Below are 26259 nucleotides of genomic sequence, written 5' to 3'. Positions count from 1 at the left end.
GATGGGCAAGGAATAATAAACCATTCATTAAACCCCATTTTTTTTATACTGAAAAGGTGAGCAGGTAAAAGGGAAGGTAAGGTTTGCTGTAAATAGTCTTGTTAAATATATACCTGGAAACCATTGCTATACCTATTATAACGCAACTCAGTGCACCTTGATGCTAGATGAAGTTCAATTGTTGCTTCTGCAAATACAGGCATTTCCGCCCATGGAAGGAATCAACACGCAGAACAGCGCCAAAACTTGGTCTTAATCATTGCATCTCAATGTGTGCAGCAAAGGCAGGAAACAATATATGTGGGCAGAATGGGAAGCATCGGTGCTGACCTGCTCCTGGCCTAATTAACAGAGCTGCATATGCAACTCTCTTGCAGCTGTGCAGGGAGCCACACCGATGAATAGGTTGCAATAAATAAAACAGGAGTTGAAGAGGTGCAGAATAAGACGGCCATGCCGTAAATACCCAGCAGTGTCTCCTCTTTCCTGTCGGCTAGGGCATAATGCACCGAGGTAAGACAAGAAAATGCACAAGTTGAAGGTGCATCATCGTGAAGGTTTGCATGCATTTATGCCAGCAGTGTGTTGTGCCTGCAGCCCCATCACTGATGTTATTACTGTGCAGGAGGGTTCAAGATACTTTCCTGCTCCTCAGAGCTGCCCTCTTTAGTGCTGGACTCAAACCTGGCCCTGAATCTTGCCTGCTGGAGACTTGTTCCTCTCTGCCATTAGCTCCATCAAGACCAGCAAACAGGACACTCACTTGCCCAGCAGTCTGCTCAGCCCCCTGCATGCCTTCCCCATCCCTAACCTAATGCCACCGCCTTGCAAAGCCACATGGCTTCTTTCCAGTCCTGCTTCTTGGCAATGCTGATGGCTGTTTCCAGCAGCCTTTTGTGCTTTGCAAGCCTCCTTGGAGAAGGTGGTGACTTTTGGGGAGAACGGGGTTGGGTGGGGATCCCATTACAGAGGACTGGGGATTGTCCTCTCACTCTCATTAGTCCTGGCTCATCTATGGCTACCATGGGGAATCGACTCTGCTGCTAACGACTGGCCTTACAGGGTGTATAAAATTAACACCTCTTTTTGGAGAGTGCCTATTTCACACTACATGGGATCTGCCAAGGACAGCTCTGGCTTCCATAATGAACTTGCAAGTACCCTTTACCTCCAGCCCAAGCAACTCTTCTTTGTCCAGCTGCCATTTCCACTTCCACAACTTCATGCTGTTGATTCAGAAGAGGATGTATTGAAACCAAGGTTTACTCACCAGGTTCTGCGTGCGCCCGAGCGCCTTGGCAGCGGCAGCGAGGCTGTAAACCCCACCACTGTGCTTTACAACAGTAGGATTTCTGTGAATGTCAGCTGTAAACCCTCTAATGGGAGCTTTTATGGGCCACATCCGATAAAAACTCCGCTTGGAAGATAATTTTATTAAATTTGGCCTTCCCGAAATTGAAAAGTTTATGGGCAAAGAGAATGTGTTTTTTGATATTGCTGTTTACTCCCTGCCCACAAATCCGCGCTTGCTGATACCCCCAGCTGGACTGCTCACACATGTCACTGTTCCTATTAAAATCAGATCAATCGTCGTCCCGCTTTATAGCTGAGCCCGGGGGCTGCACCCTTGGGCTGTGCCCCGAGCGAGGGGCAGTGCTGTCCCGGGAGGTGTGCGGACTCAGAGACCCACCAAACCTTTCAAGCAGCAAGAGCCTGGCTCACATGTCGCCTTCTAAGAGCCGGCAAACGGCACAATGCTGGCCTTTGGGGGTAGGGGATGGGTATGAATTTTTTCTTTGACCGGTAGCACTTCCTTTGACCGGTTTTATCAGCTCGATAAGCTACAAGGCACGGCTATTAATCCCTGCTGACACTAAGGCCCCTGCTGCACATTACATACGTCACGCGCTTAACTAGCGAGGCACGCGATACATTCAGGCCAGCCACACATGCAAATCATTATCGCACCATAAAATGACTCTCCAGCTATACCCAACCAGCTGCAATGTTAGTGCTTGAAAATGTGTACCAACTTGCTAGCTGGTTTCTCTCCAGCTTTCATTTGAACGTGTGGCAGGACCCTAAATGTGAAAAGCAAACCAGCCCTCTGTATACCCAGCAAACTGTGCACATACCCACAAAGTGAGATTCTTTGCTCAAATGCCTCCCCCAAGGTGGCCAAAACTTGTGTGTTGGACTTGAAGAAGCCTAACATTTTCACAGACCGCATTTTGCATACTGGCTTCTACCGTACCCAGGAGAGCGCACAATTCACCAGCAGCCTCGCCCTATTCCTAAAGAACGGTGTTTGTGCCCCAAAGCTTGCACAAACATTTTTTTCCAACTATTTAGTTGGTCTAATAAAAGATATCACATCTACCCCAAGAACCTTGTCAGACTTGAAGAAGTTTGTTCATCTTATCCCAGAGGAAGGGCTCTACAACGCTTTCGATCAGTGCCTGCTCCATTCGGCAGCACTTCCGTGGGCCACTTTTTTTCCTTTTGCTCATGCTGTCTGTAGCTTAGTTCCTAAAATGCTTCAGCCTGTGAACTCCTGCCCAAAGTGGCTGTGCTGGCCACTGGCTGAGAAAAAAGGATTAAAAAAAGATGGGGCCCAACACAGACAACATGGACAGGAGTTTAGGCCTGCCATTTCTGAAGGCAGGTGAGATTACAAAAACCCTGTGCAGGAATGGGGGAAGGCCATTTCCCCCTTCCCTACTTTGTGGTTGCATTAATTGAGCATGGTTACCAGATTTTAAACTTTAACCGTGTTGGCGTTTCAAACCTCAACTTTGGGCTAAAAGAGTTCATATTGACTCGTACACACCTTCAAACATAGGTTTCGTCCCCTTCCCACTTTTAAAATGGAGAACCAAATGCAATGTATGATGCCTCAATGGAAACATTAAATATTGTAATATTTGCACCTTTAAACAGAAATGTTTAGGCATTTAGAATAATTAAAAATGAGGGCTGGAAGGGAGCTCAGGGGGTCACATCTAATCCAACCCCCTGCTCCAAGCAGGACCAGCCCCAACTCCATCATCCCAGACAAGGCTTTGCTTACCTGGGGAGAAAGTCTGAGGAGGATACATTTCTTAGCATGGGGCTGGAATAAAAGATAGCGTTTCCCAGCACTGTAATACAGAGACTGAGAAGCATTTGCCAAATTCTGCATTGCTTTACACCTGCTCTTCCCTGGAGGAAAGCAGCCGCCAGGAACCACAGTTGGTTCCAAATGTTGTATTTCAAGCCTTGAGGCTCTCAGACTACACAATAATCTGTATAAATCATGCCATGGAGTCTCTTAATTAAATTCTGGGATTTGAGGGTCTGTTTATTGGTTTGTTTTTTTACAGAAAAAAATAAAAGGCGATCCAAATGTTTAAGATGGTCGTGGCTAGATTCAAAGGCTCTAAGCAAAGGTATGGAAACGCATTTAAGGCAGAGCTGATGTCCCAAAATATGTCACTGGCAAAAGACTAAAGAGAACTGGTCCAATTCTCTGCTGGCTCCTTTTTTTCAATCTTGGCATTTTTCCTGCTTACATCTGAGATGCCGGCAGCGTGGCATCGCCTCTCCTGCAAGCGACAATCTTCGTGCGGGAGGTTACCTGATTATCGATTTTGGGATTTGGAACGATATGAATTTGACGGGTTGATAAATTAGTGTTTGTTAACATTGCAGCATCGCTCAGTGCCGTGGGGGCGTGCAGAGCACGACTAGCACGGTATTATTTTCTTTCGACGGTTACCCACAGAGACTGCCGAGATCAATTCGTATCAGAGTGGGAAATAAAGAGTTACAGCAATTGTCCACTAGCTGCCAAGATTCCTCCGACCTCTTTTAAACAAACAGCAGTGTTACAGACAGAGATAAATCTTCCACCTCCGTGCTTCCACTCATCTATGCCGTGTGGGTTGTGACTGAGAGAGATGAGTGAACCTCTCAGCGTTCAAGGCGTGGAGAATCTCCTGCAGTCTCTTTTTGGGGGGCTGGGGGGTGGCAAAGTTATTTCTGAGCTGGCAAACCTTTTCTTCCTGTGATTTTAACCCACTCTTTTCCCCATGGGAAAACCATTAAGACAATTCTTAGCTATTTAAAGGGCCCCCTATATGATGCATTATATGAGAAAAGACTTCCGCTGAACAAAACAAGGCTGAGAAAAGCAAGCGCTCTAAATATCCTTTGCATATAGATTGGGGTTTTCTAAGGAGCAGTGAGTACTCAAACCCTGTTGTCGCCTCGAGCCAGACCCTATACAAGATGTGGGTGCCTAAAAGCTAAACAGGTGTCCCACACCGACTGTTCTGGCAACAGATGGTCAGAGTAATTCTCCACCACTGAGGACTGATGCATATCACTGAGCAAGATCCATAGTTTTTTGCCATAGTTGCCCATGTCACAGCTTACTGGACCTTTCTTTGAAGTTGCCGATTCTGGTTATTCTTGGACAAGGGGAACCGCCATAGGAGTCTGTTTAACAATCCTTGAAGTCCGCTGGCCATTGTATTTGTCAGCTGCGCTGCATCAACAGCAGTAAGACACTCTAGGACATGTGTTAACTTCAGTTCAGACTAAGTGCCAAGACTTTGCAGAAGTGAGACATCCAGTCTGTGAAAATCAGGGCCCTTCGAAATGTCTTCAGTTGAACGCTCATGCACCAACGTACTGGAAACCACCAGCCACTTGTTAAAGTCTTGGCCAACACTTTCATAAGTAGGAGCATCCCATGGGCTGGCAGAGCTGGGGATAGCTGCCCTGGTGAAAATAAGTCAGTAAGGATAAAAATGCGGTGTGGTTACTGAACTCACACCTTAGGGTTACATGAGGGGCTGATGGAGAATATGGCAGAAGATCTTTCTTGTCCATACCCTGATTCACGCCTGTTCTTCTCCTCAACCCAGTAGGTATCACGATATGGTGGCTGAGCTCCTGAGACAGCACTTGACTCAAAATCAGGAGAAAATATCACAATCCGACCTTTAAAAAGTTACTCTTTAGTACCACAGCTGGTCCAAAAAACTCAGCACCAGCAAGTTAAGTGATGCTAGATGCTACCCTCATTAGCACGAGCCATTGGGACTCCTGAAAAACAATCTGGTGTGGAGCACAGCATTTAATTTAGGGCTTCAAATTTTCCATTAAAAAAATGCTTAATTGGATTCTTAATGAAAGGATTACAGAACTGAAACTGAGGATATTTTTGAGAGTAAAGTTCACATTATAACAATCCAGTTTCACAATCCTTTAACTCCAAGAAGGCTATTTTCTCCCTTTTCCTTTGAAGAAAATCTTTATCTTAATCATCTTCCATTGATTATTCCAAAAAACCCATTTCACTCCACCACATAATGGCACTGTAGTCCTTTCTCATTATATTTTAATAGAATAAAACCCAATTGTATACCAAAAGATTAGGTGCCCAGTCTTTGAGGTAACGAATATTGCTGCTTCTGATGGCCAGACAGAACTCTCTGTAATGTTTTTCCAATTTATTAAGTTCAAAATGTAATGTAAGCTAATGAGCTATATTTCATCATCCGGCATGTAACGGGTCAGCCGCATAAGCAAATGCTTATGCTATAATTGGCAGAATACACAGAAGAGTTAACATGAGGAAAACAAAGGCTTATTTAGAAAATTTTATGGACCTTGTGAAATGAAAGGTGGTCATAAAACAAACCTACCCACACAATATGCGGAGAAGTGATAAGCTACTTCAGTTCACCCCACACCACACGCACAATGCTCAGGCTCCTTCAAGACCTCTACAAACTGCGAGGTTGCTTTCACTGCATAATTTTCTTTCTGGCCATAGACTCTAACCCCTCCATATTCAGTCTCCTTGAAAAAGAAACAAGCTATACATGACAAACAGATGCATAGTGTATACAGCAGCACCTTTGTCATTTGGGAACTCTGCTGGGATACGCCTCATAGTGTTGGAACGGAGGGGTTCAAAGACTGATCTGCTTTTCCAGTCCATGAAACACTATGGAAGTTACGGCCCTTACAATGCAATCGTAACACAAGTATATTCTTGTATATTGTTCTTTTTAAAACAAGATGAAAGCAAGGTCCAACACAGTACATTTCTGTGCACTCAGCTACTGTTTGAGGTCTTAATATCTGTTAGGACTAGGATCGCTTTGGTGGCACAACAATATAATTTGGAAACTCCTCTTAAGTGCTAACTTTGAAAAGCAGGCCAAAAAGAAAATGAAATATTAAACCTGCTGACATTTGTGCTAAGGTCAAGGCTGAAATATGGTACCTCCTGGCTTACCAGAACTGCTACAGCACAGCAACTTGGGATGGTCCTTTTCTGCTGTCCACAGCCAGCACCACCTCTCCATTTACCCCGGTTTTTCTAAAGATATGCTATCAGTTGAACTTACATACACACATGCAACTCCAAGTTTTAATTCCTTGTGAGCTAAACTAAACTGCGTCCGAGGAGTTTTACTTCAATGCACAAGAAAGACTTTTAAAGCATCCAGAAATCCCACCCGTGCAAACAGTCATGCAGTTGCAGAGCAAGAAAGGGCAAAAAACGTGGCGTGTACAAAGGCCCCTAAAGCTCATGGCCACCTGAACTCAGGAAGATGTATTCTAAATGCAGTCCTAATTTCCATGTAGTTTGCATGTCAAAAACTGTGCAAAAGCTTCACACACATGTAAAAAACTACACTATAGTTACAACTCCCAGCAGAACACATTTTTTTCCCCATACGACTTTTGGGAATTATTAGCTATTGATTTCATAAAATCTGTATCAACTGCTGGAAGTTAAAACCACCCAAGTAGACAGGTTAAGATGAACAAATCTTCATAGGTGGACCTGCCCTCCTGCATGCATGCACATAGCATTAGGATGAGAGATTAGCGTTAGATGCACCCTGTGCCAGGCAAACGTGCGTCTTCCAGGACACACCGTGCCAATCACAAACCTCCTGGGTCTCCTACCTGCAGCCAAGACTACAAATAGAGACCTCACTTGTTAAAAGCCTGCTTGCTATCTAACAACTGCAGCCTAAAGCAAGATGGAAAGATAAATGATCCACATTGCTATTAGCAGGTAGGATTTTTTTCCTTCCAGGATGTTTAGGATAGTTGAACTGGGCTCGCAGCATGTTGGCGAGGTCTTTTGAAATGAAACTTCTTTGCAACTCTCAGGTATCACAATTGGGAGCTGACTCAAAATGCAAAATACCCAGGTCCTGTGCACAAGTGTTGATACTGGCTGGGAGGACGAGACAGTACAAGCTCCTTAGGGACATAGTTAATTATAAGGAAGGGGAGTGCACATCAGCAGAGGGTGGTTTGGGAACCTAGCAAATCCTCCCTGTTTCTAGAGCACAGCTTCCAAAATCCAGCTACAACAGCAGCGAGTGGACACCATTTCCGGCTAGAAAACCCCCGTGCTCTTGCGTGCAGACTGGGAACTCCCTGCGTAGCCATGCACATGCCCTGCAGCTCTACTCAGGTTCGGGAATACAGTGGGGGAGCGAGGGTTGTAGTTCGGTGCTGCACAGTTGTGCTTTTGAGAAGCCTGGCAGGCATTGCCAGACAGATAATGTCCTCTGGGAACGGAGCCTGATGGGTGCTGTAATCACTTCATTATCTCATCTTATTCTTTGTTCTTTCCATTAGCTTCTTTTCATCTTTCCCAGAATTACCTGACTATTTTATCAAAAATATCTTGCTCTTATTGCATCCCACCAAATGCACACAGACAAAATGATAGGCAAAGCGTCACATTAACTAGAAAAAAAAACCCAGCAAAACCCTGCGACACTCACCTTTGCTGAAGACGAGGCACAGCATGAGAGAAAGACAGAAAAGTGCTCCCCTGTGTTACCGTTGCCTAAAACGCGATCATTACAGGAAAGGCCACCATCCTTCAATCATGCTCTATTATTTATGATCTAATTATTGCTCATTGACAACCTTAAATTACATGTTAGCTAAGATGTTTCTGGATGAATGGAAGGGCATTAACCTCATTATTGTCGTGGCAGCGCACATCGGAGGCCATCAATGCCTTCCTTTTAGCGGCAAGTATTGCTCTGTAGGGTGGCTTAGCGGTGCAGCAGCTTCTCCTGCCCCCCTGTTTGGTTTTTTTTTTTTTAACATTTCTAAGGAAGTTTAAGAAAACCCATGCAAATGATGCAAGTGAGTGGGAAGAAATTTCGAACCCGGCAAACATCGGGAAGATAAACACAGAAAGCTTTGCACAGAGGATAGCGAAACATCGTGGATGCAGCCTCTTTCCTCTGGAGAGCTCCCAGTGCTTTCAAAACCATTAAACAATTAGGCTTCCACCTGCTACAGCTCACACCTGCCAAGTGACATGCTGGGCTCGTCCAAGCACAAGGGAAGAGGCAGGGCACTACGGGGGGAGATACAGAAGGAGAGGAAAGCAAGGACAAGGAGCAGTGGTGGCCATAAGAGTGAGGTCTCCAAAGGGAGGAGAGCACTGAAGTGGGCATGGGGGCAGATGCGTGGGTGCAGCTGCTCGATAAAAAAGAGAGGAAGGTTTCACAAGGAATTTGTCTCAACTCTTTATCTTCTGACTCTCAACATTTTAACCACTTGTGGGCAGAACGTATGTGCATGTGAGCATGCCAGAGCTGGAGAGGAGCACGATGGGAGAAAGACGAGGGTGGAGAGCAGGGAAGGTGAGGGAGGGAGGAATTGCAAGCGGCAAAAGGAAGAGAAGAAAAATGGCCTGGTGGCACAGGGGATTAGAAGGGCTGGGCTCAGTTCCCACCTCTGCCCATGTCTTTGTGCATGAACCTGCGTAAATCTTGTCCCCCTTTCGACCTATGCAGGAAGGATAACCACAGAAGGTGGAAAAAGGCCTGGAGAGGTCATCTAGTCCCACCCTCCATCAATGGAAACCCCACCGCCTCCTTCAGTATCTAGTCCGGCACTCAGCAACCCTGAGTGTTAGAAAGCGGCAGGTGAAATGTGTGACTATAAATGTGTAAAGCATCCAGTGAGCCGCGTGCAAGACCCAAGCCTCACTTGAGCACAGGGGGAAAATCAAGACTGCCGGTTCAACGATGCATGATTTCAGCGTGTCCACCCCGACCCCTGCTTCTGACCCGCCGATGGAAAACTCCCTAAGCTACTTCTACCTGAAGTTGGAAGGGTTCAGGCTGCTCTATGTCTATAACATTCAAGCTCAACACAGATTTTATATTTCTTATAAATATAATAAAATGAAATAGCTTGGCTTGAAACAGTTTAAAACAATAGGTAACAAAGTCAAACCTGCTCTTTGCAAGCTCTGGGAAGGCACAGAGAATTGAAGTTTCAAGGAAAGAGAAATTGGTTAAATTAAAACCATTTTCTGCCTGTATTTTTCAGCTTCTCCTCTTCCTATTCATAAACAGGTCTTCATTCTTTCCATTCCCAGTATTTCACTGAAAAGTGCAGCTCTGAAGAAAGCTAGACTCACTTATAACTAAAACAATGTCATTAAAGTTCCTTTTCCTCTCGGTTACATATTGATTGTCGTAGTCGTCTCTCTCTCGCACATCTCTCAGTCTCGCTATTTTTTTTCCTAACATATGTCATGCCTCTCTTTCTCTTTTCACAGATTTTCATTCCATTTTAATACTTAAAAAAGGAAACTCTGCAGTTGGACTGGACTGCAAACACAAACAGTTCAACGGGACCCCCCGGCTTGACCTCCCCCAATTCCAATACAATATTTATTTCTTGTTCAATATTATTTGCAATCCTGAAATAATCAAGCTTCATTTTATTTATCCCGACTAACAGTTGTTGTGCATTTTCCTTGTCACCTCCCAATATGCTTCAAATCTTAGCAGACGAGGAAAGGAGCAGGCACTTGTTTAAAAACCAATAATGCATCAATATGTGCTTGTCTGTTGTGCTTTTTATAATGCTCCATCACCACCTCTGGAAATGGTTACCTAAGCTGCTCCATCTGCAGATTCTGACCCGTGGAGTAATAAGACAGCTGATAACACAAGGAAGCAAAAGAAAAACATGGTAAATGGAAAGCAACTGAATCTCCTGAGCAGGCTAGGAGTAAATTGCAGTAACCAGACAATTTAGTCCGAGTGGTATTAGCTATTTGTGTTACCCCTGCTAAGGAGCCCTGTACGCTAGGGGCTGTACAGATGCAGAGATATCACTGCATCATTTCCTATATTATGCACACACTTGGTTTTTCTGCCTTCATACATTTCTGGTGTGTTATGAGCACAAACCAGGTGTCTGTGCTCCCCATTGATCCAATGTGGAGCGACTTGCTAGATGGTGCGTGGAGTCCAGGGGCAGGCTGGTTAGCTAAAGCCCCCAACTCCTGCAGCTAGACGGGGCTCACAAGCAAGAAAACCTCAAGACGGGGATGCACTCGGCAGAGCCCTCGGTCATGGCAGCGAGAGGCTTCACGCACACTGATCCTAGACGAGCGTGATCTCCCTTTTAATTAAGACATGGGTTATGCTAATCCTCCAGCCTCCTTAAACTAAATCAGTCCATTAATGAGTTGTTGGTGCCCATATGTCTCTGGTTTATGAGCTGGTAGCTGTGTATTTGCCGTGTTTATACTTCGCTGCAGCGCTTGGGAAACGAATTAACAGTTGTGTTCCTTTAAAAAGACCCACCCGTGTAACAAGTTAAAGTTGCAACGGGACACCGGAAATGTCGTCTCCGGCCTCTGAGACCGGCTGGACAAAGAACGAGGGGGTCAGGGAAAGAGCACCGCAATGCTTGGTCCACCTCGCTGGCAAAGCTGGAGGCTAGGCATGAGAAGAGGAGGAAGCAGATACGAAGAGGCTTTCACAGCATCCTACTCTCTTGCTGAGGGAGTGAGGATGGAGCAGATACAGATCCAGAGACAGGAATTTGAGCCTCTTACTGCCCATTCAACCCAGCTGTGAATGCCCCTTGGCCATCTGGGCTGGCAAGTCAAAAGTAGCCAGATGTGACACGAGTTGCAGCACATCTGTCCAGTGCGCCACTGACTTCCTTTGTCTCAGGTGGACCCTTCCCACTTTGTCTCAGGTGGACCACGGACCCCTGGCACATCCACACGACTTCCCTGGGAGCGCTGCACAGAAGGATTCCCTGCCCCGCACAGGCCAGCCATCAAAAACGAGGCATCGCACCTGCTTCGAGCGGCCCGGACTGTGCCCCTCAGCAGACAGCCCGAGAGCAGTGTTGTAGGACAGCGCTGGGGGGATCTTAATGGACTTATTGGGCAAGGGTGCTTGTGGGCATTCCCCCTCCAGCCCCACACTGCTTGTTTAACAAAGGCAAGAGGAGCTTCCCTGTGTGCACCGCACAGGAGACAAACCCGATCACGTGTGCCACTGAAGGATGGGTAGATGTTAGGGGCAACAGCCACACATGCCAGGTTACACATCTAAGCAAGCACTGGGCTTCCCTTCCGCTCCCAAGCCTCTTATGGACCTAGACACACACATACGCTCACCCTGCAGCCACCTGCAAGCACAAAGAAGGGAGCTCCTGTAAGGCAAGTGCCCTGCAACCTCACAGCAATGGATGGGGCAATGCACAAGTGCCCAACTCTTGCTCTACGCTGACTATATCTAAGTGTGTGTAGGGTGCAGGGATAAAGCGCGTGCCGGCTTGTTGCCAGAGCAGGTTCTGTCATTCTGCATTTATGACAGATGCATCATAGATTCATAGATGTTAGGGTCGGAAGGGACCTCAATAGATCATCAAGTCCGACCCCCTGCATAAGCAGGAAAGAGCGCTGGGTCTAGATGACCCCAGCTAGATACTCATCTAACCTCCTCTTGAAGACCCCCAGGGTAGGGGAGAGCGCCACCTCCCTTGGGAGCCCGTTCCAGACCTTGGCCACTCGAACTGTGAAGAAGTTCTTCCTAATGTCCAGTCTAAATCTGCTCTCTGCTAGCTTGTGGCCATTGTTTCTTGTAACCCCCGGGGGCGCCTTGGTGAATAAATACTCACCAATTCCCTTCTGTGCCCCCGTGATGAACTTATAGGCAGCCACAAGGTCGCCTCTCAACCTTCTCTTGCGGAGGCTGAAAAGGTCCAGTTTCTCTAGTCTCTCCTCGTAGGGCTTGGTCTGCAGGCCCTTGACCATATGAGTTGCCCTTCGCTGTACCCTCTCCAGGTTATCCGCATCCTTCTTGAAGTGCGGCGCCCAGAATTGCACGCAGTACTCCAACTGCGGTCTGACCAGCGCCCGATAGAGGGGAAGTATCACCTCCCTGGACCTATTTGTCATGCATCTGCTGATGCACGATAAAGTGCCATTGGCTTTTCTGATGGCTTCGTCACACTGCCGACTCATGTTCATCTGGGAGTCCACTAGGACTCCGAGATCCCTTTCCACTTCCATGTCTCCAGCAGGTCATTCCCTAGGCTGTAGGTGTGCTGGACATTTTTCCTCCCTAGGTGCAGCACTTTGCATTTCTCCTTGTTGAACTGCATCCTGTTGTTTTCTGCCCACTTGTCCAACCTGTCCAGGTCTGCCTGCAGCTGTTCCCTGCCCTCCGGCGTGTCCACTTCTCCCCATAGCTTTGTGTCATCTGCAAACTTGGACAGAGTACATTTGACTCCCACGTCCAAGTCATTGATGAAGACATTGAAGAGTATCGGTCCAAGGACCGAGCCCTGCGGGACCCCACTGCCCACACCCTTCCAGGTCGAGACCGACCCATCTACCACGACTCTCTGGGTGCGACCCTCTAGCCAATTCGCCACCCACCGGACTGTGCAGTCATCCACATCACAGCCTCTTAACTTGTTCACCAGTATGGGGGTTTGGGAGTTAGGCTGGGTCTGGGAGAAGTTAATTGCACCGAACAGACGAGGTTCTTTGGATAAATCCAATACTTTTTATTAAACCAACTCATATAGTTGGAAAAGTTCTCTTTTGCAACCTATACCCTTGCACAAAACATTCATTATGGCAGGGATGCAAGAAGGCTGCAGAGACCCCCAGCAAGCATCATGGATTTGCAAGCTGGGTGTTGAACAAATATAAAGAGAGACCCCAGATGAGCTTAACAACCCCAGGCCATGACTCTCTCAGGGGCTACAACTGGATTGAATACTATAGAAAGCTTCAGGGGGGTACAAGGCTCGGTTCAGCCCTCCAGACACGTCCACAGGCAAGTAGCTTTCCCCATACAGGTTCCACTCTTGGTTCTGTGCAATGATGTTGGTATGGATGCCCAACCCCACACCTCAGTATCTCTACAAATAAACTAAAAGAAATACCCCCCATTCTGAACACATCCCACATTTCTGGCAACAATGAGTTTGATCATTTGTACTGGAATACTTTATGTCCCTTCTAGGCTCCTCTAGTTACCCTAAAGAGCAGGGGGGAAAAAGCAGAAGCATCTAAAACAGTGCCTTAAAAATGCCTTTTTTTTCATCCAGCAGCACACAGAGAAAGGATAGATAGTGCAAGTTTTCGAGCCCCAGTGGCATAAATCTCACATTTCTAGCTTGGATGGGTTGTGAATTCTTGAGCCATTAACTCACCCCCGATCCCGGGGAGAATCCTAATTTGCACGTCAGCCCTGCCAGGTAATTGGGGGTGTGGGGGGGAGTATTTTCAGGCTGCTATCTGGGGTCTGACGAGCAAGAAGCAGTCGTGGGTGGGATGGACAGCGTCAGAAAACTGCAGGGGCAAGAGCGACGGCGAGACAACCAACAGATAAATTAAAGGCTGAGCAACAAGTTGTCAGAAGTGGCTGGGATTTGCTCTGCAGGAAGAAAAGACAGCAATGGCTCAGCTGCAAGGAAAGATATACAGCCTCCTTTAATCAGCTCCTGTGCTGGAAGAACAGGTACCTTCTGTGTGCACACGCACCCCCGCTACCATGCAACGCGGCCGCACCGGCCTCTCAAATCCTGTTTCTTTCCCTGAAGTGCATGAGGGAAGGGGATAAATACTGGTGGGGTGTGAGCTAAGTGTACCAGAGGCAGAGTCTGGGATGCAACTCGTGATGAGTGACCACAGCTATGGGTCTGCGGGATGGGGTAGCCCCAAATGTCCTGCACTCCCCCAGACGTGCTCGTACCGCTGCACACGCTTCACACAACAGTGTCCTGGGCTATTCTTTTTGCAGCCCTTGCATCTGTCAAGGCAGGGGACTCGGCGGTTAGAAGTGTAAGAGCAAAGGGCACAGCAAGAGCTGTGAGAACCACTCAACACAACTTCCCTTTACCCTTTTCGCCACAGCTTTCCTTTGAAAGGCTGAATAGGAATAAATTCTCCTCCCACTCCTACATATCACTGCTGCAAGACAGAGGAGAGATAAATGGGTGGCTCTTCCGAAGTACAACCCCGGCTATCGCTGTGCTAGAGAAGTTTCCAACGCTCTCAGTCTTAAACCATCATTAAATTCAAAGCAAAGAGGGGGCATCTGGTCCCCTCACGGTAGCTAGATAAAAGACATCTAAATCAAATTCCCCTGACTTCTGAGAGCATTCAAAGTGCAGGCTACGGACCATGCTTCATGCCGGCAAGCCTCGACTCTCACCAAAATGTCCTCCACGAATGCTGCTTTTCCATTCACCTGGCTTTACGCAGCCCAGACTCTCAAGAGCTAAATTAATCCTGAATCTAGTCTCGGTCTTCATCACTTCACTGCTGATGATGTACCCTAGGAGTCTTGGCAGCTAGTGCAGCCACATACATGGCTTGGCATATTTTGCTCTGGTTGAAAATATACGCAGTTTTTTCTCATGAACATATAGGATCATGCTTGCAAAATGCATTTGGTCTGTGGTACTGAACCAGATGAAGTCAGTTGACTAGATATATATCTTTTTGAGACATACCAGGTTCTATCACATTATGAAATGAGTTGAGTTGCACCGAGCGTATACTGATTGGGAAATGCAGCAGGGACAACGGTACACGACACAAAATGCCAGACATTTAAGTTATGGAAATTGGTCTACATCAGATCATTGTCAAAAGGAATCTGAATCTGAACACATGGGTTTGTCCAGCTTTGGCTTCAGTGCCCCATCAACTACATCATTAACACTGATAATCTTTTTTTTTTTTAAATATATATATATATACATATACACACATGGGGCAATAGGGGCAGCTATTTCATCACCAAAACAACAATTTGGTATTAACAAAACCAGCTTTAGAATGACTAATGACTAATTATTGCACTTTTTAATTATTGCACTTCTTTTCTGAGAGATCACTTGAGACAATGGATGCAGATCTTTAAAAAAAAAAACTTTCCTGAGAAATGTACAGTCCCATCCATGGTCTTCAGACATCTCAAACTGTGCTCTTCATTTCTTTTACTAACATCCACCTGCACCTGATATGACCGTGACCAAGTTACACCAGAACTAAGGTTTTGTTTTTATGAGCAAGTCTTTGCTTATATATGTTCTCATGACAGTAATTAGCAGCGGTGATTAGAAAACATCTGGACTTTTTCCGGACTTTTGAGGCACTAAGCATCAATTAAGCAGTGACTCAGAGTTTTCTCATGATAGTATGAAAAAAAAAAATCAGAATACAAGTGACTGAATGAATCTAATATCCTGCAGATTCAAAGATTTATTCAGCAACTTCTTCATCCTAACAGTTAACATTTGTCTTTCCCCACCAGCTACATTATTAAAATCATTGTCCTGTATTTGTATCTGTCAAGTGCCAGACACTGTGACAGTGCTATATAATAACAATGTCTTTATCATCATCATTATTATCATTATTATTATTATTTTTATTATTATTATTTTCAGGAGGATCAAGTGCAAGAACAAAATGCTGAGGAATGAGGCAGTCATTGCTATACATAAAACAGCTAGGAGCAAGGAAGCTGTAAGTGAAAGCAACAGTATAATTGACTGGTATTAATGACCGGACACTGTGAAGAGAGAGCAGCCTGGTTAATCAATTGAGAGATTGTTCTGAGTTTTCATAAATACCTTTCTGAAAGCTGCAACCTCTCATTGCTAAATCTACAACATTTCTATTGTCTCTCTCAATCATGAAGTACAGTCTGGAGCTCACATAACTCCACTTGGATCAATATTAAATAGCTCCTAATGGATTTTTTAAAAAGTCAAGTATTGCTGCTCTATTTCTGAAGCACCTGCAGTCTGAAATGCCAAAAGGAAAATGCTAAATCAGAATCCGTTCCCTTCTGCATCCTCACTCCCTCTGCCTTGCTGCATCATAATGAAGTGCAGAATAAGTTTCCCTGAACAGTTTTTTCCCCCCACTCTGAGAAACAAAAATACAAAATGCAAATATTTCAATGCATATAAACTCCAAGTAACACAGATCAGTTGTGGTCAGAATGTGAATGCACAGAAACCAGACTTCAAATGACTGCGGGGGGGAAGAGAAGGTTTAAAATTATTAAAAAAAAAAAGAAAAGAAACCTCCAAAACAAGTCCAGTTGCACAAATAAATATATAAAAAACAAAAAAACAAACTTACCGGAGCAAAGATCACCATACACATTTACAAAAGGATTTATAATCCAACTTCCTTCTCCTGAAATAAAGCAAAGGTTGTCTCATACTAAAAATAAAGGCACCCAAAAGCTTCTCACAGTCGAGAGAGCACCAGCTCCTTGTCTCTCTTTTTATGAAGCAAATAAGGAGAGCAAGAAAATCAATGCTGAGAGAAAGTGAGATGATATACCAATCAGGCAGCAGCCACAGCCTTATTTGCAGAGGGATGGCAAAATGGTCATATTATTAGACAATGACTACATGCCATCTAAGTAGAGAAATCTAATACTTTCCCCTTGGTGAGAAGCTGATTGCTTTGTTGTGGTGTAGTTACCACCATAGTGTGCTATGCTCATTACTCACTATGGAAAAGGCAAGGTTGCTTTCTATATAGGAACATGCTACAAGAAAGAAGCCTTCTCTCTGCTATGCCAGGTTTGTGCCAAGCCTAAAGACTGAGTCAGATCAAGGACATTTAAAACCAGCACTCGAGAAGTCATAAGGACATGAAGAAGGGAAAGGGAAGTATTTGAGAAGAATCCAGTGGGGCCACCCTTGCATCTTTGAACATCTCTGTCTTCGCACAAGTGCCTTCTGCAGAGCTTTACGGCGTCTCAGATACACGGATCGGAGGGCCCGATTCTGAAAAGGTGCGAAGGGTGTGGAGGTTACCCTGCGGGTCTGAGCCCACAGGATCCTTAAGTCAAACCCATTTTCATGTTTCTACAGGTTTCCTTTGGTAAAGGCAAGTAGGAAGGTGTATCCCAAGCTTTATCCAAAAAGTGGAACATTTATTTTGCAGCTGTGGCAAGTGGATAAAGCACAGGCGGAGGGGTGGGGATAGCAAGAAGGCATGTTAATTTAATTTGACAAGTGTGTAGTGACCAGCTTATGAACCGGACGTGTGACACGTCCGGGGAACGAGGTGTATGGCTCCCCTGACTCTCAAAGCAGGGTCTAATCCTTCCTCCTGCCCCAAACTTGACAGTGCTTTGCCCAAACATAAACTGCCCATATTTGCTCCTTCTCACCGTGAAATAAGAGACTCAAGAAAACCAGCCTGCATCATTTGAACTTCAAGAGCTGAACACTTTCATATTCCTCCCCAGGTTTTTGCACCGCACTGAAGCCTTGAGAGGTATAAAACGCCTCCGCATCCTGTTCTTTTTCTGTGTAAAGACCTTATTTTATTGTCTAGCTCGCCAGCCTTTCATCTTGGGTTGTCATTTCCTCCGTGCAAAGTGCTATCACATTAAGATGGAGTTGTGCATGGACTCAGACAATGGATGACCCTTCTGCACCGCCTTTTGTGTCTCTCCCCTGTTGTGCGTGGTGTTATCATCCTTTTCCCCCTCTGTATCTGAATGGGCTCCTCGGGAGACGCTGAAACAATCACACACCACGCAAATGTTCACGTGGAAAAGCACAAGGCAAAATTATTTGGTAAAACAGTCCCTTTTATATGAGGGCAATTGTTACTGTTGGAGAGAAAAACATCAGCTGGATGCCAGCAAAAATCGGCACGGCAAAACTTGGCCTTTCCAAAGACGAAGAGACAAAAAGTCCCGGCGTGGGAAGGGCAATGCATTGGAGTGTGTTTTGTTCCACCAGTGCAACCCCGTTGAGACCCTACAGGTTTAATGGAGAGCAGAATTTGACCTTGACTGGATTTTGTTCTTATGCTGATTGTAAAACCCTACTGACCTCAGTAGAGGGACATCAGACCTACAGGGTGTGAGAAGACTTCTCTTGGGGAAGGCAGTCTAGAGGACAAAATGAAGGAGGCTGCACGCCTAGGTTGGTTATATTCGGCAGCTCCAGTCTTGCCATTTCCCACAGCAGACTTCAAGCAAGCTCCCACCTAAATAAGTGACCCAATAGCTTGTTGTTGGGGCAGGTATTTCCCCTACCAAACCCTTCCATGGGATGCATCCACGTTGACTGACAGCATCATCTTGAACACTGCCATTTTTGAACACATGGTTCTCAAAAGCTTCCCAATTTTAACCCTGACTAATGGCACAGTTATGGGAAACCTCCATGCAAACAAAGCAGTCCCCTAGGAGAGGCTTTCAGCATCGTTTCAGTGCTTCTATAAGCACAAAAAGTGCCACCCGAGTCAAACAGACATGTATTTCTTTAGGGTGAGAGCAGTACGTGTTAGGGAACAACTTCACCCCTCCTCCTTCACCCATGGGAGTTTAGCCTCCCTCTCCTCCCTCTTTCCTCCTTTCCATCTCTGAAAAACAGGGGGAAGCACTACTTGCAGGACAGAGATTTTACATGAAAACACCCTGAATGAATTATGGGAAGTGCAATAATAAACGGTGTATCAGCAACTGAGGTCCGGTGCCCAAGAGATTAGCAAATGAATGCACACAAGCCAATGCATATATGGTGTTAGATACCTTTTGAGATGCTGCACTCCAGATAAATAATTAAACTCTCAGCTGAGCTCTCCTGTTGCTTCATGTTTTTTTCCAGTCTTTTATGAACAACACTGTTTTCTTGCTGGCATGAAAACTTCTCACACTTTACGGTGACCAGCATTTTGCAGTTGCACATCAGTTGACCGTACTCTTTATCCCACCCCTTTACTGTTTTACATCTGGATTATAAATAGCATTTTATTACCTAAAAGTACATAGACATCTTCTGCAAACATTGCAAAAATACTCTTCAAATGATTATGCAAAGGAAACGACAGAATTTATCCTCACCTATCCTTATGCAATCCCACAGAAAACCTGGAGCACAAGTCACCTTGTTGAATTGCAATATAACAGAGAAGGCGCAGAGTACATGGCAAGTTGTAGCATTTGATATCATGAAAATTGATTTAGAAGCTATACCAAATATTTCTTTTCCAGCAATAAGGTTTAGACTTGGTCATGCAACTAGAGCAAAGCCTGGTTTTTCGTAAGCCACGTGACCCCAAAAGTCCTATTAAATACAATCAAAGAGATCGATGCAGTCGTTGCATGGCCACGTATGCCATCGACTCCAGGATGCGGCAACTCCTGCAGCACTGCAAGAGAAACATGGACCTACAACTCCATGGGTTTGTGTGAATAGTCGTCATTCATTTTCAGACGCATCCAACTCATCAGGGGATGGATATACTGAAGAAACAATGGACATCTCGAAGGATAAATTCTGGGACAGCTTCTTACAACCACTATGTTGGCTGTAAGGTCTGGTGGGGTCCTTGAAGCACGTTCAGACTGACATCTTTTGAACTCACTGGGAGCCTTATCAATGATTTCGACGGAGTTGGGATAATAGCAAACCTCGCTTCAGTGCTGAACAGTCCCTCTCCTGGACGCCCTGGATGCAAGGCAGATGCACGGGAGAATCCCCAATATATTTATAACAACTAGCATCTTGTTTAAGCAGGTCTGGTCCGGAGCCGTGTGGGCTGACCTCTCCACCTCCACCACTGAAATAAATGGGCAGAAGTATTCATCTGCAGAAAACCACTCGTACTGGCACCCCGTAAGCCCAGGAGCTATTTAAACAGATTCCCATCATGCCAGCATATTTTCGCATTCCCCTTTCAACTTAGCTTGGAAAGATTTGAAATTAATGAAGTCTGAGATACCGCTCAGGAAATCATTTGCCTTTCTTTTGGCAATGGCGTGTTTCCTAATGAACATTTCTCTCCACATTCATGTCTATATGCAAATATCGTCCCCAGTTTTATCAATCTGTAGCTTGTTTCAGCAGTTTGCAATGCTAATGAGTAAACTAATTTTGATACATTATGTAAGTTGGTTTCTGAAACAGAGATTCTTGGCAAACCAAAGGTAAACACAGACACCCTCTCACAGCAATTTAAAAGTAGTCTTAAATGAGCATGTTGCTTATAGCACCGCGGGCCGGATTCAGCCAATTTATTCCTGATCTATGCCGGTAAGAGCAGTCATAAGATGGGACTTTGTGAAGTGAATGTACTTCCATCACATACAGTGTCCAGGAAAGGTTTTTTTTTTGGTGATAAGCTAGTGTTACAGAGCCCTTTACAGTCTGGCCACCGCTACACCTGCCAAAGGACTTGTTGGGAGAAGGATGTATTGCACCGTGGGCGCGTGAACGCAGCAACCGGCCGTTTTCCTTTTGATTGCAGGGAGAGAAACTTGAAATGGAAACGTTCATTTTTAAACTCAATCCTCACGGTCTAGTGCTGGAGGAAGAAGGAATTCAGGATTGTTTAAAACGTGCATCAAAAGGGAAAGCTGAGCTGGATGCGATCAGGCAAAGAGGGCTGGAATGAAAACTTGCATTCGTATTTTTTCCAGCACCAGTGAGACCAGTTGCAGCTGCCCAAAGCAGCACAGTGTTGCCAACACACATAAAAATGGATGTAACAGCACACCTGCAGGTACCTTTTCCGTGCCGCTGATAGAGAGCAACTTCAGAGGGATTTCTGGATTTAAGGTTAAAGCACTAATCTGATGCTCGGTGCTCTGCAGCAAAGCCAGTGGGTTACACACAAGCTGGGAGCTTTAGTTTGAAGAATATTGCAGGTGTTGGAAATCCCACCAGGCAGCAACCAAGCCCTTAAGCCACATTGTCACAATGTCGGTATTAAAAAAACGGAAAAAAAATGTCACCGTGAATTATCCAGCAGAGGAGGAGGGAAACACACTTGCAGCCTCAGGCCAAATATCCCTTCCTGAGCTTTCAGCAATGGTAGCAAATCTTCTTTAGGCTCCTTTGCTTTTATATTGCTTCGTGCTTTCAAGTCAGTATGAGAAGCAGCTGAAACGCTGGACGTTTGCTGTCTCATCAAGTTCTGCTCTTTAAAGTCACGAAATGTGCAATTGTTCAAATTATTCACATTCTGCGTGCCGCTCTTCAAAGCGAGCGTGATGTTGGCTCGATATCAAAGGTAGAGGATGGGGCTGAACAATGATAAGGGAGGTAACAAGCACGTTGCTATCGCTGCTCAGGAAGACGACATGCCTACATGACATTAGCTTGCTGACTCTTCGGCGCATGCTTTGCAACACTGGGTTTCATCAGAAAAGCTGCAGTTCGGGTGCGCTCGGAGGAGAGGGAACAGAAAAGCCAAGAAAAGTAGGCTTTCCGGTGGGTTTCTTAGCCAAAGAGTAATGCTGGATTGGGATGGGTCCAGCCTGATGTGGGCTGATGATCGCATCAGCTAACGGCACCGTGACCATGGGCTTCCTCATAGGCAGTCCCACAGCAGAGGTGAAAAGGAAGGAATTAACATTGAGACCAGTCAAAGGGAAGGGGAGCACCACCTCCCTCCCCTCCTGAAAGGGGATAAAGAGCTTTTTGGATGGGGGGAACAAGGCCTCCCAACCAGTGCTGCTCCTGCTTAGCTAGTGCATTGCAAACTCCATCTCCTTCAAGCACGGCTGGGCACTGGGCTTTGCCTATACCTCAAAGCATCTGAAAAGAGGCTCATTTAGGGTTGGCTGCTCATGTTGCCCACGACTGATCATGCTCCTCTCTGCAGACCGGTGTCCCCAAAGCCTTCCAGAGAAGGACATTCACTCCCCCACTGAAGAGTGCATTAACAGGATGAGATCTGGCTAGCACAGGGCACCCTTGGCAGTGAGGGGAGATCAGATGCAGCCTGAAAAGTCAGAAGCAGCAGCAGGGTGTGGGGGAGAAGGGGGACTGGAGCATTAAATATTAGGCTATAAGGCATTTTCCTCTCCCCCCTATCTGTATGTTTAAGAAAGGCTACTTAAGACATCACAGAAAAGAACAGCTATGAGCATGAATAATATCTACAATAATCGATTTAACACTGCGGCTGTGGCACGCTTCCTTAGAAGTCTAGTGCTTAATTAGCGTATGCAGATCTGAAAAGTCAATTTACCCGTTCACGTTCGTTCTGAAGTTCAAAACTGCACCGCTGGCACCCCACTCGTATTATTTTCTGCTCCAAAATGTTGCCGTGTTGGTTTCCAGAGTTAAGCCCCTTTTCTGCACCTCTTAAACATCAGGCAGTTCAAAAAAGCAACCCGGTGGGCCAACACACGCAAGCAGGATGATGAAAACACTGCAGAATCAAAAATAATCAGACGCGTTTCTATTGTGATTTTCTGTAGATGTTTAACCGTGGTGGGGCAGGGGGAGGACGGAAAACAAAAACTAATTACCATCAACTGTACTTTAGGTTTTCAGCTACCTAGCCAGCAGAAAGCTGTTATTAAACTGCTGTATAATTGCCTCATTTACGCTGCTTCCCACATACATTGTATTATTTTACTCATAGCTGAACTCACAATATTGGCTTCACAGTGGAGCCTGTCAATTGAAATCCCTGAGCTGACACTAGGAAAAAAAACAGGGTGAAGTTGTTTCCTTCTTCCCCTCATCTCCACTGGGGTCCAGGCTCCCCGTTAGCATAAAAACAATTAAGGCCACTATTCAAACACAGACGCTCTCTAGTCACTCCAATTGGACCTAAGCACATGCTGAAAGTTAAAGCATATACTTTGCTTAAAGTATACTTTGCTCAATCGGGGCCTGGGCAAGAAAACAGTGAGTCTTTGAATGCTACCAGACACCTGAAACCATCCCGTGTGTGGCAGCGGGCTGAGATCGGTGGGAGGCGCACATGCTCCATCTCCTCGAACGTCGGGTTACCGGCGCAGACATCGCGGCAGCCAAAACTTCTGTCCGTCTCTCTCTTGCAAGGCTGCCGGGTCTGGAACAGCTGCAATCCAGCTGCTTCGATCCGGGCACCAACCCTGTGCCAGCGTTGCTCTCTGGCGGGCACAAGAGGAAATTGCTAATTGCTCCTTCAAGGAGAGACAACGAGAACTCATCGGAGACCGAAACACTGAGCCCCCACCAGGGAGACGGCCTGGCAGCATCGCTGTGATCGCCATCTCGTTTGTGTGCAGGAGCGGGACCGCAGGTAACACGGGGCCAGGCATTTGCTCAGGGGGTGGTCCCACACCCGAGCCGCCTTGATACCAGAATCAGGTGGAAAACAGCTAGTTTCTGGTCCCTGGTGCTTTGGAGGCATCCTGGTTGCCTATGGGCTGTGTCCAAGCCCATTTCCACTCCCCACCCTCCATCTGGTCACCTCTGAAAACACTAGTTTCCACATATAAATTGTGCATCCCGTTTCCTCAAAATGCTAGACGCTGATTCTCCCTCATTTTCCCCAGGCTCAGGGTTTTTATCATATGTATTTGGGTCACAAACTTCATTAGCACGCTCTCCTGTGAAGCACCTAGCATCCTTGTCCGCTCTATAAGTAAGAAATAAAATCCCAGGCTATCCCCAGTGCTCCTCTTGCCGTGGTATGGCATGTTTCGGAAGCGCCCCATCATTCAGCTGTGGGTCCTTACGGGGGAGATCTTAAAAAGGAAGATGAAGGAGAAGTAACTGCCGAAGTCAAAAGCTTCCCTAACTTTCCAAACTCCAGAACGGCCGTTCGAGCACGCGCACAAGTCTGGCCACGGTCCTGCTATTTCATCACTCAAGTTCTGCAAATGAAATGTTGAAAATGGAAAGCTCTGTTCTTCCATTTGGCTGGCTGGCCCAAAAAACAGAGCTCCTGCTAAGTTTATGTCTGGTTAGTGCTGGGACTATAAACATGAAAGCAAGCCATTTATCTTGTCGCATGTTTTTCATCCAGCCTTTCAGAGGTAACAAAGAAGCCATCCGCTATCCTGGGTGCAAGGAATTAGGAAAATGTGCTTGCGGTTCAATAGGAGTCTTTACCACTGAATGCCCTAGAGACAAAGAAACCGAGCTCTCATCTCAAGAAGAAACGGAGGTGTCAGGTCAGGCTCTGTGTATCTGGCACAAAAACGACAGGTCTCCAACTGGATGTGTCCCGTGGAAAAGCAAGGCAGGTGCCGGATAAAGTAATGTGCTAGATACCTCCTTTAAGCGACACTTGCCATGAGGGTTACAACGTGCGTGCGTGCTATTGCAGAACCGAATCCTGCACAGCGCTCACAAAGCACAAACTGAACGACACGTACAACTTTGAGAGCACAATTTGACTTGTCCAGAGCAAGGGAAAATCTCCTACCTGGGTCAGGAGCAGCAGGAACACCCCAAATAGCACCGAGAGCAAGACCAGGCTCTGAAGTCCTGTCCTTCCCCGTGAAGGAAGGTGAGCAAGGTGCTTGTGAATGAGGGCTCGTACCAGGGCTCCAGGGAGGACATTCATTGCTGGGCCCTTTTCTAATAAAGCAGCAGGTCTGTGTGCATTCACCCAGCAGAGATTCTCAGCGTAAATCAGTTTGTTGGCCTACTGCTTTTTGTGCCTTTTGGTAGATACAAAATTCAAGTTTGCTATTATTTCTTGGGGGGAGAGGCCTGGAGGGAATTCACAGCCCCAATCTGAGATTATAACGTATCGCATGAGAAGGCAAACAATATATTAGACCTAAGCAAATCATTTTCAGCAGAATAACTTGTTCAGCAAAGTGTTCCTTTTTTCCCCTATACATGCCGCATACATGATTTTGCAAATGCAGGCAAAGTTATTCTCCAGACAATCATGGCAACGAATGCCTGGTCTGGAGATTAGTCCAAAATGGTTTACTGGGATCGGAGACGTGAGCGGTCTTGGCTCCGTCTGATTAGATTTGCAAGCCATAGAGTATTGATTTTGCTTCCTGACTGCAAAAATACAACTCATAAAAGGTTTATCTACACTTGAAAGTTATTTCAGATTAAGGTTCAGGGTGATTTAAAGTGCAACTGTTCCTGAATAAATCCTCCTCTTTTCTTTCCCCCCATTATTATTTTCTATTACGAATGTCCTGCATCACTCAGCGAGGGACAGTCATTCTGGAGCAGCCATTCCTGAATCGCTGCTCTGAAAAAAAGCCTGAAACTTCAAAACTAAGCTTCTGCTGATATTAGCAGGGGAGGATTTTAAAAATTCATTTTCTTTTACAATTCTCCAGGAAGGTTTCTGATAATGAATGTGTTCACCTGCCCCGTGATAGAAAGGGAACAAGTAGGCTGGAAACCAAGCAAAGCCAATCCAAAGGGTTTGAGAGAGGAGTGATGGGAAGAAGTGCATTGAGAATCAGAAAGCCGGAGATCAGGCCCATTGATGGCCGCTGGCAGATCAACTCATCATCTGTTTGCTTCCATTTCCCATCTGTAAGATGGGAAAAATCATCCTTTTCTCCCAGCTTTTGCCTGCCGTGTTCATCTAGACTGCAAACTCCTTCCAGGGCTGTCTCACCATACCCCACGCAGCATGCAGCACGGCCCGACCTTGAGTCCGACTGCACCACTAAGCATTTGTGGAATAAGCGTAGTTGCAAACTGTTTCATTCGATTCTTCACCCGGAGTCTGCACGACTGTTTTAGGCCACGGAGGCAATCCAACAAGCCAGAAAGTTTGTAAGTGTGTTTGTAAGAGGGGTGTTTGATCCACACCCCTCTGCTCGCACAGCAGATCCAGAGATCAACAAGGGAATGGCCTCCAGGCCTCTTTTTGCACTGGTTCAGGGAGCTCATCCATCACTGCACATAGATGACCCTTTGTGCTGCGAATGGGATGGATTAGAGAGTTTCTTCTGTAATAGCAAGAGCCAGATTATGAATGCTGTTGATGGCAATAATGAAGTGGCCTTGGAAAGCATGCAGAAGAGAACAGGCAATTCTGCGGATACGCAGATGAGCTTCAAAGGACGATGTATAGCGTGACCTGCTATAAAGGGTAAGGAACTGTCAGGCGCTGTTGGATTCTCGGTTGGATGGGAGGAGGAGGGCACATTCCCTTTGGCACAGTGG

General features: G+C 45.9%; 1 protein-coding gene across 2 annotated transcripts in view; it reads right to left on the bottom strand.

Annotated features, from left to right (window-relative positions):
• Positions 1-26259, bottom strand: part of SYNPR (synaptoporin) — a 119630-nt gene that overhangs the window by 33699 nt on the left and 59672 nt on the right. The window contains exon 1 of one of the 2 annotated variants that reach the window (XM_014604476.3): positions 16484-17092. The exons of the other annotated variant lie outside the window; for it this stretch is intronic. Within the exon in view, the coding sequence (XP_014459962.1) occupies positions 16484-16507 (24 nt within the window). The 5' untranslated portion in view covers positions 16508-17092. Of the gene's footprint in view, positions 1-16483; positions 17093-26259 lie in introns of those variants that run through there. 2 annotated transcript variants of the gene reach the window in all.

Source organism: Alligator mississippiensis, chromosome 12, assembly GCF_030867095.1.
Source record: "Alligator mississippiensis isolate rAllMis1 chromosome 12, rAllMis1, whole genome shotgun sequence".
Classification (NCBI taxonomy): Eukaryota; Metazoa; Chordata; order Crocodylia; family Alligatoridae; genus Alligator; species Alligator mississippiensis.
Note: the sequence above shows the minus strand (reverse complement) of the source record. Positions and strands in the feature narration are given on the sequence as shown.